At 35.1% G+C, this 13,891-nt stretch overlaps 1 protein-coding gene across 4 annotated transcripts in view; it reads left to right on the top strand.

Annotated features, from left to right (window-relative positions):
• The first annotated feature begins 347 nt into the window (after positions 1-347).
• RUNDC3B (RUN domain containing 3B) overlaps positions 348-13,891 on the top strand; it is a 121,894-nt gene continuing 108,350 nt past the window's right edge. For 3 of the 4 annotated variants that reach the window (XM_016148001.2, XM_016148003.2, XM_016148002.2), the window contains exon 1: positions 414-800. In XM_016148001.2, the coding sequence (XP_016003487.1) occupies positions 676-800 (125 nt within the window). In that variant the 5' untranslated portion in view covers positions 414-675. Of the gene's footprint in view, positions 801-13,891 lie in introns of all 4 variants that reach the window. The other variant, XM_016148004.2, reaches the window with a different exon arrangement.

The raw sequence follows: 13,891 nt of genomic DNA on the forward strand, positions 1-13,891 counted from the left end.
GCAAGGGTCAGTAATCCCCTCGGGGCGCTCCAGGGCCCTGCATCCCACAATCCCCTTGCCAACAGCGGCAGGGCTCCCCTGCGTGCAGACAGACTATCAACCGCAAGCCGGCGGCGAGCACGGGCCCGGCATCTTGACAGCTACCCACGCTCTGGGGCGGTGCTCAGTCGCTTTAAATGTCCGCGCGGCAGGCCCCGCCCCCTGCACCCCGCGATTGGCTCCAGGTGGACCCGCATTGGCCTGATAGGTGCAGGGACAGCAGGGATGCGTGCGCGAGGCCCTTGGCCACACCGCGGCGGCGCGGGCTGGGAGGCGAGTAGAGGCAGAGTGCGGCTCGTTTGGTTTGTGGGGTCGGCGGGCGCGCGCGCCCTGTCAGCCGCGGTCCCGCGGGAAGTAGCGGGGCGCCGGACGCCTACCCCCACGCGCCACTCGGCGGTTGGCGGCGCGCGCGAGGGCGCGGGGTGCGTGCGTGTGTGCGCGTGAGTGTGTGTGTCTTTGGAGCTCGGGTGCGGAGCGCCAGCCGTCAGTCCCTAGTGTGAGTCCCCCGCCGTTTTCCACACCCTCCCTCAGGTCCCGCGCCCCTACGGTCGCATACGGAGTGAGAGCAGGAGAAGCAGGTGTCGGGGGGAGGGGCAGGGTCGCAGAAGACAAAAGAGGTGCGGGGAACAGCCCGCCATGGCCTCCCGGAGCCTGGGGGGGCTGAGCGGGAGCCGCGGCGCAGGTGGCGGCGGCGGCGGGAAGAAGAGCCTGAGCGCCCGCAATGCTGCGGTGGAGAGGCGGAACCTGATCACCGTGTGCAGGTACGGCGCGGCCCGCGGCTCGAGATGACGGTGGGGGGCCGCCGGCGTCGCGGACTGTGGGCTTTGGGCTAGCGCGCGAGCCCCGAGTGGTCCCGGAGACGCGCGGCAGCAGCAGCCTGCGCCCCGGCCTCTCCGCGCCGGGCGTGTCCGCGGGCGGGAGGGCCCTGAGGGGGGCCCAGGTCTGCGCGCTGCCGAGTCCCCGAACTTTCCGTCAGTTCCAGTGCTAGAGCCGCGGAGGGTAGGGCTTCGAGCCGGGGGCGGGGAGGCGGATTTGTTTTGAATGTGCAATCTAGTGTCAGAGTAAAAGGAGGGCAGGGAGGAAGAGCTTTCATTTAGTGCACGTTTAGCTGTCAGCCAGCTTATGGTAAAGTAGTCGTTACCGTGATTGTTTACTGTGTTCTCTCAAAAGCAGAGTGCATTTTGTTTTTGTTTTGGCGTGTTTACATATATATTCAGTCATTCCACGCCACAAATATGGAGTGCCTACTATGTGCCAGCCGCGCGCACGCGCGTTTCCTCGCCACTTTATATTGCAGTGCTGGTGCTGTTTCTGCAGTTGTTAAGAGTGGGACGGTGGAGGTTACCTAGTCTTCGTTTCAATGATTATTCCAAGGTCTGCCTTCCCTGAAATGTTTTCCAATTTTAAATGTACTATTCCTTTATTCTAGAAAATATAGAAACATAAAAGGAAGTTACTATCTATAAGCCTCATATTAAAAAATAACTTATTTTTAACACGCTGACGTATTTTCTTTAAGTCTTATTTCTGAGTATTAAAAAAAATTGAAGTCCTAGCCATCCACTTCTTAGGGACTTCTTTAAGTTTTTTAAAAATTACCGTACTCTGTTCAATCAAACCCCATATCGTCAGCTATTGATAATCTTCTAAGAATCAGAGAATGATGAAATTGTTTCCTCTTTTGCAATTTATAACTGTATTTTTTTCTTTGTGTAAAAATGTTTTCAGCATCCGAAGCAGAATACAGATATTTATACTAGGACATATTTTCAATAACTTTGACTTTTGTTGTTGTTGTTGTTTTTTAACTTTGACTACTACAGATGTTTACATATCCATCAGGAAGACCTGCCTTACTATTACGGCTCTTGGAGTTATAAACAGTAAAATTATATGAAATCTGTTCAGTTTACAACTTGTGCTGTCTAGGGTGTAAACTTTTGAGGAAGATAGGCTGTATTAAAATTTTTTAATCTAGGCAAATCTTTGTTTTAAGTTAGGTAACTAGATCAATAAGCACGTTTAATATTCTTACCTTTATTTTAAAATATTAAAAAGAAATTTTTTAAAAAGAGGATGGTCTCAAGCAAGCTGAAAATATGCAGCACTTTCATAAAAAGCTTTATCAGAGTTAAACTTCACAGGGCAGTAACCTTGTCTGCTTGTTGCTTAGTCTTTTTAAAATTCTTACTCTCTACTATATCACCTGACACTCAGTAAATATTTTTCAAATGAATAAATTCAGTGGTCGGTACTGTTCCTTTTGCTTCTCCATTTTGGTCATGACTGGTTTTACATCATTTAACGTTCATTTGCTCCTTCACAGGCAGTTCAGGAGAAGAAAGGTACTTGTTTCTCAACCTGAATTCAAGTTACATTTTGAGTTATGTTTAAAAAATATCAGTCACATCACAGTGATTTGTGTGGACAGCTGTCTGGGTTAGCTGTATTTTTTATTTGCAAAATTATTTTCGACTGTGAAATGAATATAAATACTGACTTTAGTTACAGATTACACATAAATTTAGTATTGTAGCTAAAATAAATTTCAGGTTTTGGCTTAGATTTCTACTTGTGTATTTATTTATGTGGATAATATTACCAAGGCTGTTATCGATGTTCAAATAGTTGATAGTGCTTATAAATTATCATCCATGTCTAGTAATAGGATCTATTTGATGGATGTTGTCTAAAAGGCTTTTACTTTTAGGAAAAAGTCATCGTAGGCCATTTGACTGTTTAAGTAGGCCCACCTCAAATTCAGCAAAATGAACAAATCAATATTTATGCATTTCTGATGCTCTTCTCTGCCTTTTATTTAAAGTTACCAACCATGGATATCTCACCTGGTTCTCTTAATGAATTCAGTTAAAAATTTTTACATATCAAATTAGAGATGGTTTGATATTTACATTGGGAAGAAGTTGGTTTAGTGGACACATAATTGAGTTCTAAGTTTACTTTGTCATTAAATATTCCATGTCCTTTGACAAGCCATACAACTTTCCCATTCTCCAGTTTTCTCATCTGTAAAATAACGTTGGACTAGATCATTGCTAACCCTCAACAACAGCTTTAAAACTGGTAATAGTAATAGTCTTCAAGCAGATGTGTTCATATTTGGTTCTGAATGTCTCTAAATATGAACAGGATAATGGTAGACATATGTTTAATGAGGCATGTGCATTTTTCTCTGTAAACAAAAACGTTTTGAACTATGCCTTCTATTTTGTGATTCTTTACTGATGTTCTTAAAAAATTGAACAGTTTACAAAACCAAAACAAAATAATCTCCCCCCTGCCACATTATTCTAGAGTGTCTATTATACAGCATACTCTCAGTTTAGATTTAAAATCTTTTATAGCTACCCAGTTCTTTAGATTTAAAAACACATAAGAGCAACATGCTATAGTTGAACTTTGGAAGTAGATTGGTTAGGATAGTCAGGAATTGGACCGAATTGAATTGAGTTGAATTTCCGTTCATTATGGTTGTGTATATAATTATTTCATCAGGGTTTTTTTTCAGTGAGCATTTATATACTGTAGACTTCAAACACTTGGATGATACCAAATAAGTACTGTTTTCTCTTATTTTTCACAGATTGTAGAGGAAAGTAGGTCATTTGAGGTCTCTAAATATTCCACACTGAACTTCAAAATACTCATAGACTGACTTTGTTTCTGTGCACCAACTAGTATATTTCCTGCATATTCTCTACTATTTATAACTTTGAAAAATTAAGTTGTTAAAATCCTTAAAATCCTTCAGGCTTTTTTTTTTAAACCTGCATTTTTCATCCATAGGAAATCAGGTATTATTTTTTCCTGTCATTTTTAAGCTTCATGGGTTATCGAAAAGGTAACATATTCCTTTGATTTTAGTTCTATTGACAAAGAGAATTAAAATCTAAATTATCTTTCTGTGGCTTAACATTGTTTTAAGAGAAAAGTATTAAAATATACATATTTAAGTGTAAATACATAAACAGATTTAAAAGTAACATTTGTTAAACTCTTAAAGCAATACTTTAAGAGAAACTCCCACACAAAATCGTTATTTTCCTGTCTTGTGGCTAGAGGCTGAATGAGCAACTTGAGATAGTGTGATGAGCTAAGCAAAGTGGAGACAAATGATGATTTTCAAAATAAAGTACTTTTAATAATATACATAGATCTTTGTTTCCTATAGGTCAAGATAGTATTTCATAACTTGAGTGTTATTTCAAATAACAATAACACCTCATTTTTCCAGTGTAGTAGGGAGTGAGGTGCTTATATTTTTCATGTAACCAATATTTGAGTTAAGCTTAAAATTCTCCCATCAACTGTAGTGCTTTACTCAGGATTTATAGTGGACCTCTGTCTTCTGTATAACTGAAGCTTATAATTTAAGTGTTCAGATTTAAAGCACAATAAACAATAATGCTTAAAACATTTTGGATGAATTGCTTTTAAAAAAAGATTCCATATTTTCCTACCTTCTATAAAAAGTCTCTGCATAGCATAATATAATCCCTGTTGATGACTACTCTGGATCTATATCTCTGTGAGTATGCCCTATGCGGTGGCTTCCACTGGAGGCTTTTGAGGTACATGGAGCTTTTTGCTACTTGGCCTCAAAGATTGTTTGGAGTTCTTCATCTGATTTTGCATTTGTTGTCTCTTTCTACCAAGTTAGCTGTTATTTCTTACAACTCTGCCTATTTCTAGCAGCTTCCCATCCTTACTTGCTCATTATAATTGGTTGTGAACTATGAAAGCAGATAATTTACAATGTGTTAAAAAATAAAAGCACTCAGGGGCTTGAGTTACGTATGTGAGCCTCAGCACTCTGAACTTCACATTCTGGTTGCTGAATAATCAGAGAAAAGTCTATTCCTATGCTTGAAATTGGTGGATGAAATGCAGATAGGTGATATGTTACTGAATATTACCAGTATTCATTTAAATAGAATCATTTAAATAACTTTAAATTCACTAGTTGTTGTTGTTGTTGTTGTCTTTAATTTGCTTTAGTATGCCTCCTAAAACTGTTCATACTTTGGATACAGTAAATTATGTTTTTGGCTAAAGTTCTTTTAGTCATGCTTGATGTAGTAGAACTTTGGGTTGGGAGTTTGATCAACATTAGTTATGTTGCTTTGGAGTAGGGTTAGTATTTCTAAGGCTTCTTAGAGTTCTGATAGTAGGTGCTCATGGTGGAGGTGATCATCTTTTCAGCTACTGGTCCTAGGTAGACCTCTTAGCATTCCCAGAAAATCATTCTCTATCCCCTAGCTAAACTAGGTTCATCTTCAACTGACAAAAGAGAATAGCTGTCTCCACACATTTACTAGAGCGTATTATTTTAACCTCACTGCTGATGGATAAATGTCAGAAGCTCAGTTGGGAGATATTATTTAAAGAGCAATATGTGAGGTTTATCCACTCTTGTGTTCAATCTTACAGGCTTATAAAATGTATGTCTGGGTCAGACCAGATCATCAGAGAGCAGCTATGAATGTAAACAGCACTGCGTCACACTCTCCTGCCCCCACTTGCTTTTGCCCAATTGTGCATTGATAAGGTTTCATCAGAAGAAGCAATCACAGAGGGTCTTCTTGAAGCTGTTGTCAAGAACATTGTTTATTATGTCAAAAGTGCCTTCTTTTTGTGGAGATTTCTGTGAACAATATCTGTCTTATTTTAGTGCCAAGAACTGTATTTCTAGGCAATTGATTTATTTATATCTTCTGGACCCAAGTGAATGTGTGTAACTGACAACTTTATCTCATACAGCTGTTAGAAATCTTAGTGTTAAATCTGTGGCTAACTTGGAAAACATATATAGATCATCACAGTAACATATTTAGCTGTATTTCTAACAACACTCTGCTTTCATTTTTAATATAAATTTTAATTGACTTATGCATATAGAAAAGTGCATGCAGCATAAATGTACAGCTTAGTGATTTTTTTTTTTTGCAAAGAGGAAACAATATTGTAATTAGCACCAAGTCAAGAAAAAGAACATTACCCAAAGAAAGGAAATAACTCTCAAAAAGACATCTGCACCTCCATGTTTATTGCAGCATTTTTTACACTAGCCAAGACAGGGAAACAACCTACATGTCCATCAGTGGATAAATGGGTAAAGAAAATGTGGTATATATACACAATGAAATATTATTCAGCCATGAAGAAATAAGGAAATCCTGCCATTTGTCACAACATTGATGGACATAGAGGTCATTATATGCTAAGCGAAATAAGTCATAGAAAGACGAATGCTGTATGATCTCACTTATATGTGGAATCTAAAAATAAACCAACTCATGGAAACAGAAAAGATTGGTGGTTGCCAGAGGTGGGGTGGGGTGTGTGGAATGGATGAAATGGTGACGGTCCAAAGATATAAAATTCCAGTTTTAAGATCATAAGTCCTTAGGATGTAATCATCATCATCATCATCGTCGTCATCATGAATATTACCCAAATCCCCAGAAGCCTCTTCCTTGCTTTTTTTCCAATTACTACCTCCTTTTGGTTTTACCTCTTTTTTAATTTATGGAATAATACAGTATGTACCCTTTTTAGTTTAGCTTATTTTGCTTACAGTTATGTTTATAAGATTCATCCTTTTTGTTTCACGGAGCTGTAGTTTATTTTCACTGCAGTGTTTTTCCACTGTATGAATTTATCCATTATCCACTATTTATCCATTCTACTTGATGGACATTTGAGTTATTTTCACTTTTCAATTATTGCTAATTGAATATTCATGAATATGTATTTTGGTGAATAAGTGTACATATTTCTGTCAGGTATATACCTAGGAGTGGGCTTACTGAGTCATGTGGCATGCATATGTTCAGCTTCAGACTGTTTCCCAAAGGACTTGTTCAATTTATGTACTAGTAAGCAATGTATAAGAGATGCAGTTGCTCTACATCTTCACTAATACTTTAAATTTTTCTTTCTTTCTTTTTAGCCATTCTGGTGTGTTTGCTGGAGTGTCACATGTGGTTTTTCCTGATGTCTAGTGAAGTTAAGCATCTTTCCGAAAGTCTATAGGTTTTTTTAGATATGCTTTTTTTGTGACGTGCCAATTCAAATCATTTATCAACTGAGCTCTCTTAACGTCTTGTTTGTTTGATTTGTAGTTTTTGTACATTCTGTGTGCAGGATTTTTACTGGATATATGTGATATAAATATATTCTCCCATTTGGTGGCTTGATTTTTCATTCTCTGTATAGTGTAGTTGAATAGAAGTTTGTAATTGTAAAGTAGTCCATAAATTTCCTTCATCGTTAGTGCTTATGTGATCTGCTTAAGAAATCAGCCTACTCCAAAGTAATGAAAATATTTTTCTGTTTTCTTCTAAAAGTTTGATTGTTTTAATTTTTTTTACATTTATATCAGCAACTCACCTGCAGTTTATTTTTGTTAATGCTGTGAGGTATAGAGATCAAGATTTAATACTTTCCTTTAGGAAAATCAATTGACCTAGTGCCATTTATTAACAAAACCATGCTCTCCTTACTATACTCAGATGTCACATTTATAAGTCAGGTTATTGGATCATTTGTGTGTTTGCTTTTGAACTCTCTTTTTTCCCCTTAATTTATATGTCTATCTTAGAGCTAATATCATACTGGCTTAATAACTGTATAATAAGTCTTGATGTTTGGTAATATAAGGTCTCTACTTTTATTCAAGATGTCTTGGCCATTTTTGGCCTTTGCAAACTGAATTTTAGAATCACCTATCAATTTCCATTAAAAATCTGGAATTTTTATTAAGATTGCTCTGAATTGGTTACTTTTGGGAAACTGTCATCTTAACAATATTAAGACTTACATGCAACCCATGAACATAATATATCCCATTGTGTATTTAACTATTCTGAAATTTTTCTTAACAAGTTTTATAGTTTTGAATATATAGCACTTTGACTTATTTTTCCATATTTGATAATTTTATATTTTTGTAACAGATTTTTTAATTTTTTATTTTCTTGGGTTTTTTTTGCTGATATAGACATAAAATTGATCTTTTAAAATATTAGTTTTGTAATCTTGTAATTTTACCAGATTTACTTATAATTCTAACAGACTTTTTTTTCAGATTTTTTTTTAACATTCTGATTACACTGTCATGTCATTTGCTTTTATTTCTTTTTCAAACTTTATGCCCTTTTTTTCTTGTCTGACTGCACTGGCTAGGACTACAGTATTGCAGAAAGCATTAACAGTTTTACCACTAAGGATGTTTGCAGTAGGTTTTTCTTAGTTCCCTTCTACTTGTAGATTGTGGAGAATTTTTATATGTGGGGAGTGAATACTTTTGCTAAACTGCTCTGGAATAAAAAACAGTTGTGCTGTATTATTGTTTTTACGTATCTGCATTCGATGAGTTAATATTCTGTTTGGGATTTTTGCATATCTGTTCATGGAAGATAGTGATCTGTAATTGTTCTTGATTAGTTTTGTCATTAAAAATATCTGACCTTGGGAGGGAAAAAAAGATTATTTGACCTCATAAAACATGTTGGGAAATGTTCTTTTATTATGTTCCGTAGAACAGTTTGTGTAAGATTAATATTATTTCTTTCTTAAACTTTTAGAAATGTTCACCAGGGAAGAATTCTGAACTGCAAATCGTCTTTGTGGGAAGTCTTTTAGTAACAGCTTTCATTTATTTAATAGGCACTAAACAATTCAGTCGCCCTCTTTCTCCTTGTATCAGTTTCTGCAAGTTCTTCAAGGAATGCACCCATTTCATTTACATTGGTGAAAAAGTGAAGGGGAATTAGAGATAAAAATTTCCAGCTATAAAATAAGTCACAGGGATGTAGTGTACAGCACAGGGAATATACTCAATGTCATAATAACTTTGTATGGTGACAGATGGTTACTAGACTTAGGAATCACATAATAAGGTTATGTAAATGTTGAATCACTATGTTGTGCACCTTAAACTAATGTGGTATTGTATGTCAACTATACTTTAATAAAAAATTAAACTTAAAACTTTTCTTTATATTCTCTTTCTTTTTATTGTTTAAAAAAATCTGTAGTCATTTTCCATTTTTTTCTCTCACGATATTGGTAGTCTCTGTTTTTCCCATTTTTTTCTTTCTAGGAGTTTATAAATTTTATTAAATCTTTTTAAAGAACCAATCTTGGCTTTTTAAATTTTCTCTATTGTACATTTGTTTCTTAAATCATTGATTTCTCTTTGTATTATTTTCTTCTGTCACTCTCAGTTCTTGTTCTTTTATCTAATTTCTTGAGATGGGAGTTTGGATCATTGTTTTTCAGCCATCTTATCTAATATATGCATTTTAAGGCTACAGATTCCCTTATTTGAATCAGTTTTGGGATAACAAACAAGATTTTAAATGTTCTATCTTCATTATTAGTCTTAAAAGTTTTCTCATTTCTGTTGGGATTTCTTCTTTGACTCGTGGGAATTTTCTGGTTTTAGTTATTGTGTTCTAACTTAATTCCACTGTGTAGCGAACATATTCCGAGACTTTAAAATTTTGAAATTTTGTTTATACTTGCCATGTAAAGCAGCATATAGTTAATTTTGATAAATACTTCATGTGCATTTGAAAATAATATATACTCTGTCACTGTTGGTTGCATCTTCTAATATGCCAGTTAGATCCAGTATGTTAATTGTATTGTTCATATCTTCTGTATTCTTACTAATTTTTTGTATGCTTCCTGCATCTGGTATTGAGAGAGATGTGTTAGTCTATCTCTATGAATGTAGATGTCTATTTCTCCTTTTAGTTTTTTTTTTTTTTTTTTTTTTTTTTTTTTTTGCTGTAAATATGTCATTGTTCTGTTACTAGATGTGTGCAGATTTAGTCTTGTGGTCTCTTCCTAGTGGTTTGATTCCTTTGTCATCATGTAATATCCTTTAATACTATTACTGTCTTAAAGTCTATTTTTTGTCTGCTATTACTATACTAGTTGAAACTGCTTTCTTTTAGTGTTTGTATGATGTATCTTTTTCTGTTTTTAAATTTCACTCTTTCCGGATCCTTAAATTTAAAGTGTTTCTTGTAGGCGGTATAGAATTGAATTTTGCATTTTATCTAGCTTTTTATATAAAATATTTAGCCCATTTATATTTAATGTTATTATATTTGTATTTATAGCTACCATTTTACTGTTTATTTGTGTTCACTTTTTTCTTTTCTTGCTTTCTTATATTATCAGTATTTTTGTGTTATTGCATTTATTCCACTATTTCAGTTTTTCTCTCTATGAACTCGTTAGTCATATGTTCTTTTTCTTTTGTGTTTTTTATTTTTATTTCTATCTTTTTGGCAGTTATCCTTGATTTATTATAGTCTAATGTAATTTAACTTTTACTGCTTTTCTAGTAACGTTAGAACCATTTATTCACCCATATCCTAAGACATACTTTAGAATCTACATGTATTTTAAATTCCGCAAGATTATTTAATTACTGTATTTTATACTTGGTATTAAGGCAATACACATTTATATTTACCCACATATTTACCCTTTTTATTGCTCTTGCATCAGTTTTGGAAACATTTAGGTTGCTGTTTTCTTACATTCCAATTATATGTATGTTAAACTTTATCAAACCCCACTTAACTCATTCCTTTTTGTATTTTTTTCTTTTTTCTTTCTATGCTTCATTTTATATATTTTCTAGTAACTCTTCTTCCTGGTCATTAACGATGTCTTCTCTGTCTCATCTACTGTTTAGCCCATCAAATGAGTTTTTAATTTCAGATAGTTATAGAATTTCTATTTGATTCTTTTTAATAGGCACTAATTCTCTGATAAAAACACCTATCTTTTCATCTATAATCCATCTTTTTCTCTATTTTTCTTGAAGATATCAGTTATTTTAAAGTTCTTGTCATTGATCTAGAATATTTAGGTCATCGTTATACCTGTTTTATTGTCTATTTTCCTTCTCTTCTCACTCTCTTTTATTATATAGTTTTATCTTTTGGCATGTTTAGATTTTTTTTAATTGAATGCCCGATTATATGTATTAAATTTTTCTTTAGTACTTTTGTTGTTCTTTTGGTACTTTTATACTTACCCTTTTGTTGACCATTATGTGTCATAAGTATTCATCAGAAAGAGACCACAGTGTGGAGGAAATGGATGGAATATACCTCCCAATTTGAGATAAGCATGCCCAAGAGCATACTAGTTTCTGTGGCCCGTAGTACAAGTTAGTGCTCACTTTCCTTTACTAATGCTATCTTCTTCTGAAAGAATGGTGGCTGATTACCTTCATCCAGGTGAGGATTGTGCCAAATCCAGGCCGGATTTCAACCCTGGTAAATCTTAGTTTTTAGTTTGCCCCTGGCTCTCCAGAATTTTTAACCTAGGTTTAGCATATTCTCCAGCACCCTTTCTCTGGTAACCCTGAACTATTATTTGTCTTCTGAAACTACCAAATGCTTTATTCTGTTTATCAGAGGCGTTCTGATCAAATTTTAATCTCCTGATAAAGAGAAAATCGTGCCGTGTTTGAGGACTCCCAGATCTCTTTCAAAAACTTTCTTGTTTTTTTTCTGTCCCTGAACTAGCAGACTTCTGAGGGAGCCAGAACCTGCCAGCACTCAGAATTGGCAGATACTCCTAAGTAAAAGCAGCTGTAGCAGTCAACTCATTTTTTTGAGCTTACCCTTTCTCTGAGGTCTTAGCCTAATTCTTAGTGTTTTGGTAACTTCTTCGGCCTTCAAACATACAAGTTCTGTATTCCCCCTTCCCTGTAATTTTTATCGTTATACTCCGTGGAACACTGGTCTACTTATGTACTCCATCCTACCTGGAAGTAGAAGTCTGTTGCCACATCTTTTTTAATCTTCCATCCCAGGTTTAATTTATGCAGCCAATTTATTGTATTTTATATGCCCCCATAAGTAAACTCTTCTCAGGGATTTTTTGGAAGGGATAAATATAACATTCATTATGCTGTAATCTAATTATTATTTTTTTGTCTTCTACCAAAATGTGGATTTCTAAAGTACGGGAATTATAGTTTACTCAGTATCTAGTTTATTCCCGGATTCTAGTGCCTAGCAGGCATGTTTAACAATTGAGGTAATTCTCTCTTACTAGTGAAGAATAATAGCAGTGGACATTTCCAGAATAAGGGGGAAGATTGAATTAAAGAACCATCCTCACTTGTTTTTAAAAAGTCACCTTAATGACCAATCTCTAATGATAGTAGAGTTTTAACTTCTAATAGCTTCAACAGTAGAATGCATGACTATTGAATGGAGTTATTCTAATTAAAATTTACTATAGAAATGAAAAAAATTCATCTCTTCCAGTGTTTGAATTTTTAAAAAAAGGAGGTTGAAGGCTGAACTAAATTAACGAATATATTTTTTGACATTTACCTTCCCAAAGCAATCTAATTTTTTATTTTATAAAAAATCTTTCACAAGAAATAGGTAAAATTTCTAAAATGCATACTGTTTTGAAGATATTTTATAAAAAGTAGGAAATGTATGTAATGCACACATTTTGTCGTTTACACTAAATAAAATGATATTATCCATTTTCTTCAGTTATGGTGATTGCCTTTGGAAGAGGATAGGATAATAAATATCCCCCAAATATTTAAATTTAACATTTGATTTTGAAATTAATTTAATTTATATAATGCAGGAGAATACACTTTTTGGAGGAAAAATATTAAATTGAGTGTTTGTGACTTACAATGAAAATTTTAATTAAAACAACTGTTATTTAAAATCAGATTTATTTAATAGTTAAGAGTAACATTGTCAGAATTCAGACCCAAATACATCTGCTTTCAAAACCTATACTTTCCCCTTATGCTATACTGTCTTGAGTGTCTATGATAGGTCAGCCGGGTCTAGTTCGTTTATGTTTGCATGTGGGCAAACATGCATATATGCATGTGTGTGTATATATGTTTGTATTTGAGTCTCAGAACTAGAAACAGAGAACCTTCATTTTCTTAGCATTTCTGTTATTAATGATCACAGTATTACATTCAGGCACTGGAAATTCCTGACTCTCTCTTTCTCTATGCTTAGATGTTAAGTGTAATGATGCTGTTCTAAAAAGAAAGGGAATGTATGCTAACATAGTAATTTTTGTATTAGCTAATGCTATGTTAAAATGCTTTATATATGCAAGCTCCTATAATCTTCACAATAATAAGATAATTGATTATGTAATAAACCAAGATTGAGTGAGGTTAAATGTTTTGACAAGGAATGGATATAGCAGAACCAGGTGTGAATTCAGGGCCTTCTGATGTCAAAGCACTATCTTCTGTTGTATACTAATACATTGAATATCTAGTTTATTAGATTAACTATCTTAAAATACGTTACTTTAATATTTTCATACGTCATTGGATAAAGAACAATTAGATTCCAAAGGGATATGTGATCCAATGTGTGGTTAAAGTATTCTTTATTAAAATGATTTAAATCAGTGGTCCCCAACTTTTTTGACACCAGGGACAGGTTTCGTGGAAGACAATTTTTCCATGGACCCGGGTGGTAGGGGGTGGTTTCAGGGTGATTCAAGTGCATTATATTTGTTGTGCATTTTATTATTATTACATTGTAATATATAATGAAATAATATACAACTCATCAATACAGAATCAGTGGGAGCCCTGAGCTTGTTTTCCTGCAATTAGATAGTCCCATCTGGGCATGATGGGAAACAGTGACACACAAAGTGTGTTGCTTATGTCCATTCTACTCCGTGATTTTGTTTTGGTTGCAGTCACGGCAGAAAACCCTAATTCACAAAGATAGAATGTTGGAAATGGAAGCAGACTTCTCAGGCTTTGGTGGCAATCTCA

The sequence above is a fragment of the Rousettus aegyptiacus genome, unplaced genomic scaffold (genome assembly GCF_014176215.1).
Source record: "Rousettus aegyptiacus isolate mRouAeg1 unplaced genomic scaffold, mRouAeg1.p scaffold_m13_p_13, whole genome shotgun sequence".
In the NCBI taxonomy this organism is placed as follows: domain Eukaryota; kingdom Metazoa; phylum Chordata; class Mammalia; order Chiroptera; family Pteropodidae; genus Rousettus; species Rousettus aegyptiacus.